The following is a 4,681-nucleotide window of genomic DNA, read 5'->3' as shown; positions in this document are numbered from 1 at the left end:
GCATAACGATGTACGAGTTGCGCCGGTTGAGGGTCGGCGCGACGATGGACATACCCGCGACGAAAACCATCGTGAAGCATTGCAGGACCACGCCGCCGACGACCGCGATGGGGATGGTGGTGAAGGCGGCGCCGATCCTGGGGGGGGGGGGGGGGGATGGGTCGGGGCGGCCCGCGGGGCGGGATGCCCCCCCGGAGCGGGACATGCGCACTTCCCAAAGATGCCGAGGAGGATGAGCCAGATCGCGCACGCCAAGCCGGCGGAGCGGGAGGCGCACTGTGAGAGCTTAATTATGCCGTTGTTTTGCGAGAAAGTCGTGTTTGGCGCCGTGCCGAAACAGCAGGCCAGGAACGAGTTCACGCCGTCGGCTAGCAGGCCGCCTTGGATGCGCTCGTTGACGTCCTCCGGGTCGGTGATGCCAGAGTAAAGGGCTGTCATGGTGACGTCGCCCACTGTCTCGGCGGTCGTGATGTAGGTCGCGAGGAGGATGGGAAGCAGGTACACGATGTCAAAGGAGATCGGGAACTGGTCCTCGGACCAAAAGAAGACAAACGCCGGCGCGGCGTCAACCTTCTCCTTCGCGCTGTCGCCGAAGTAGTCGTACTGGATGCCTTCGTCGTCGGTGTACGAGGAGATCGCGGCGACGATGGTGCCGAAGACGAGGCCCCAGAAGAGGAACGTCGACTTGAGGAAGGGCGAGCCGGCGACATTCAGCACGACCCCAAAGAGGATGACCGAGGCCGCGAGCCCGATGTGCTGCGGCGCGCCAAAGGCAAGCGTCACGTCGCCGTTCTCGTTGCAAATCTGGGGGCCCGAGCCAAAGGCTGCGGCCCTCGTCGCCATGTTCTCGCCGCAGAAAACTCCGCCGCCAACGTACTTGATGCCCGACGAGACGAGGCCGGCGCCGATCATCATGACTGCCACGCCGAGCACAACCGGAGGAAACATCTTCGCGCGGATCCTGCGGGTGCGTGGGAGTGCGTGTGGGAGTGCGTGGGAGTGCGCTGCTGGGGCAGCCCTGGGCTCGGACCTTGAAGGGATGAAGGAGATGGCGATCTCGAGGAAGCAGGCGACCATGCAGGTCCCGAGGAAGGCGCCATAACCCTCCATGCCGACTCGCGGGCAGTCGATGACGCCAGAGTCGAGGGTCACGCAGCGCGGGTCGCCAGTGTTCTTTGCGTCTTGGATGTACGCCGTCGTCATCTCGCGTGCGATCGGGAGAAAGGTGAAGGAGGTGCCCATCACAGAGATAAGTCCTGTGCCGAGGTAGAAGGGCGTGCCCCGGATCTTGCAGCGGAAGACTTGGATCAGGGTGAGAATGCCAGACGCCAGCCATGACGTGGAGACCATGAAGGGCTGGAGCGCACACCTGTCGTACACAGAAGAGGCGTGGGGATAGAGGTGGAGAGAGGCAAAGGAGGCCGACTGGAAGCAGCGCGCATGGTTGAGTCGGACTGGAATGCCATGCAGGTGTCGCCGGCGATGAGGAGTCCTCCGGACGTGGCTATGCCCGCAAGCATCGCGAGGCAGTGCTGCAGGCCGAGGACGACGGAGAGGAGGAGAGGCAGCTTCTCGTCCTTACCGAGCCACATGGGAGCATTTGCGCCCTTCCCCAGGCACGACACCGTCGGGGTGCACAAGTACTTGTCTGCGGGGGCGGGCAGGGCGGGTGAGAAGCGTCAGTGTTCGCTGTTTACTACACGCGCTGTGGGAGGCGGCGCCGACTTACAGGAGTACTTTCCGAAGAAGCCTTCCCTCGTCCAGCACTTGACTCGGCAAACTTCGCAGTTCGCCGCGGCTTCAGTGTCCTTATCAGACATCTTGTTGAGTATAGTTTGGTCACCTGGCCAGAGATGAGCTCGCGCGTCGGTTGCGTATGGGGGGGAAGCAGAGACTAGGTGGCAGGCATGAGGCACGTGCCGCAAAACTCGATCGGCAGATGCTGACGGCGTGGCAACCAATGAGGGGGATGGCTTCTCTTCTTCGTTCCCCTTCAACACTGCTTATAGCAAACGGCCGGGTTAGACCTCCGCCCGTCTCCCTTGAGCACTTGAGCACTGGATAGGGTCGGTTCCGCATGGTACGGGACCCCTCGACGTCTCCCTTAGTAAGGGGCCGGGTGTCCCCCCTAGGCCGCGGGCGGGCGGCGTTTTGAAAAACAGAAAACAGGAAGGAACACAAGAGGGGTCCCGGGGACCAGGCTCCAGTAATGGCCAATGGGCTCCAGGACTGGGAGTAGAAAATACGCACAAGGGGGCCAAGGAGGCGCGGAAAGAGCAGCCTCGGGTGAGAGCAGGAAGGCGAGGATGCTTGGATGGCGCTTAGGGTCGGCTTTGAACAAGGGTGATCTCAAGTATTCGGGTGTCCCCGCACGAGGTTCGAGGTCAAAGGCGCGCAGTGTGCCGCTCTCGCAGGCTAAATAAATAAACAAAGAATCCTAGAAAATCCAAAACCCAAATCGCAAACATAGAAACAAACACAGGCGGCGACGTGGCATACGAGCCCGCTCCCGGCCGACGGGCGACGGCGGCGAGCCGGCGCGCCAGCTCGTGCTCCTCATCACGCACCGCGCCGACGTGGCGACCACGCTCACGCAGGTCAACGGGCTGCAGGGCGGGCTCTACGAGTACGAGTGCGTCTTCCTCGAGGAGGTGACCCTCGCCGAGATCGCCGACATCTTCATCGGCCAGCGCACCAACTTCGACGTGCCACCTCGACGCTGTACGGCATCTCGGTCATGCTCGTTGGCCCTTCTTCACCGATCGATCACGCCGTCCGTCACTGGTCCGCGCCGCTTGCCCGAGATGTTGTTGCCCGAGACTTCGGGCCGGTCCGCTTCTTGCCGCGCATCTTCTTGAGCAGCGCGTCGAACGCAGGGAGGAAGGCGACGTCTGGCTTGTTAAAACCGGTCGCGACGGCCTTTGCGAGCCACTCGAGGGCCTCGTCTTGCGCGCCCGCCACGGCCGCGAGGCACGCGAGGTTGTAGCTGCTCTCGGAGACCTGGCCGAGCTTGGACGTGCAGTCGAAGGGGCAGAGCATGCCGAGCGGCTTCGCCTTGCAGGCCGGGCAGTTGAGCAGCGACTCGATCGGCATCTCGGCCGTCACACGGTAGTGCGAGATGGCCTGCTTGGCGCTCTTCTCGACGACCGGCCCCGAGGGCGGCCACAGGCCATGGTAGATGCACCCGAGCCTGTGGTGCGCGTACGTCGAGTGGTGCTCCTCGGCGAGGCGGTGCAGCATGCCCATCGCCCGGCCCGGGTCCCACGCCGCGCTGCCCGGGCCTCCGCCGAGCAGCATCAGCTGCAGGTTCATGCCCGCGTGGTCGTGGCCTTGCTCGGCGGCGAGGGTGTACAGGTCCGCCGCGCGCGCAAGGTCGATCCGCACGCCGGGTACGTGAGTGCCTGCCCAGCAGCCGTTCTGGTAGAACATCCCGTAATGGAACTGCGCCTGCGCGCAGCCGAGGTCGAGCGCAGCGTTGACGTGCGTCACGCCCATGTCGACGTCCACACGCGACGCGCGCCCAAGGAAGTAGTAGCCCGCCAGCTCGAAGTGGGCGCGCGAGTCGTTCTTGGCCGCGCGCGACTCGAGGCGCTGCATGCGCTCGTACAGGTCGGCCTCGGGCGGCGCGCGGCAGAAGGCGCACGGCACCGACTTGCGCTGCTCGGCGCCTTGGGTGGACATGCTGTGCTTGCACGCGATGCACACCATCTTGCCACAGCATGCCTGGTAGAAGCACTGCTGCCCCATGGCTGGCAGCTCGGTGAGACAAATGCCGCACTCGTCGCGCGGGTTCGACTCCGGACGGCTGTTGTAGTCGCTCTCGTCCTCGGGAAGGCGGAGGTTGATCGGCTTGACGTTGACCGAAGCCTCGTCCGCCTCGCCGAATCTTACACCGAAGCGCCCTTTCTCCGGGCTGTAGCTTATCACGAGACCTTCTTGGTCGTTCAGATCAGCGCGACCGACCAGGCCTTGCGCAATCACACGGCATCCGACGACGATCATGGTGGCCGCGGACGATCATAGCGACGCTTTCCTCGTGCGGCCCGGCATTGGAGGAGACAAAGCTCGCCACGCCGAGGCCGGTTCGGTTGTCTCCCCCCTTGCTCGGCGGAGGGGCGGGGGGCTTGAGCACGATTACCTCCGTGCGTCCCCCCCTCCAGCCGTGCGCCGGCCCCCGTCGGCTCCAACGGCACGGGGGCCCCCGCATCGCCAGCTGCCATCATCGTCCCGTCTTCGTTGTGCCGTTGGCTGCTGATGGTGTCAGGCGGTCCTGTCACTGTGGCTAGGCGACTGGGCGTGGACCCTGGGGAGGGGCGGCCCTGGCATGGTCGGGGAGGGTGGCGGGGTGTCGGCGGGCACGACATGTCCCCCGCACCCCTTGCACACCCTGCCCTGTTGCCCGCACGTTAGGCAGCTAGGGTCGTACGGCAAGCAGCTCTCGTCGGCGGAGCCATCTCCAAGGTCTTGGGTCCCGCCACCGAAGCTAGGCGACTGGGTGCGGGGCCGCACGCTCCGCATCAGTAGGTCGTCGTCCTCGGAGCCCCCGGGCGTCCCTCCTGGCCGGCTCGAGGTCCGCTCTCAACGGCGGGCGCCAGCCTCCCGAGTAGGGCTGCCGCATGCTCCGCATCTCGTCGTCTCCCCTGCCGCCGGCGCCTTCCCCGCCGTCACCCCTTCCGCCGGT

General features: G+C 65.1%; 2 protein-coding genes across 2 annotated transcripts; both read right to left on the bottom strand.

Annotated features, from left to right (window-relative positions):
• Positions 1–211: 211 nt before the first annotated feature.
• Positions 212–1,820, bottom strand: EMIHUDRAFT_253368 (hypothetical protein; the record flags this gene model as incomplete). Its single annotated transcript, XM_005784729.1, has 4 exons — positions 212–961; positions 1,031–1,369; positions 1,456–1,648; positions 1,730–1,820. Coding segments are annotated over 4 exons (1,373 nt in total), but the record flags the coding sequence as incomplete, so codon positions are not given.
• Positions 1,821–2,778: 958 nt separating this feature from the next.
• Positions 2,779–4,002, bottom strand: EMIHUDRAFT_253367 (hypothetical protein; the record flags this gene model as incomplete). The annotated part of the gene is made up of 1 exon (XM_005784728.1): positions 2,779–4,002. One exon carries the CDS (start codon positions 4,000–4,002, stop codon positions 2,779–2,781), a length of 1,224 nt encoding a protein of 407 aa, XP_005784785.1.
• Between the last annotated feature and the right edge of the window lie 679 nt (positions 4,003–4,681).

Source organism: Emiliania huxleyi (assembly GCF_000372725.1).
Source record: "Emiliania huxleyi CCMP1516 chromosome Unknown EMIHUscaffold_1680, whole genome shotgun sequence".
NCBI lineage: Eukaryota > Haptophyta > Isochrysidales > Noelaerhabdaceae > Emiliania > Emiliania huxleyi.
This window is presented reverse-complemented; position numbering and strand designations above follow the sequence as displayed.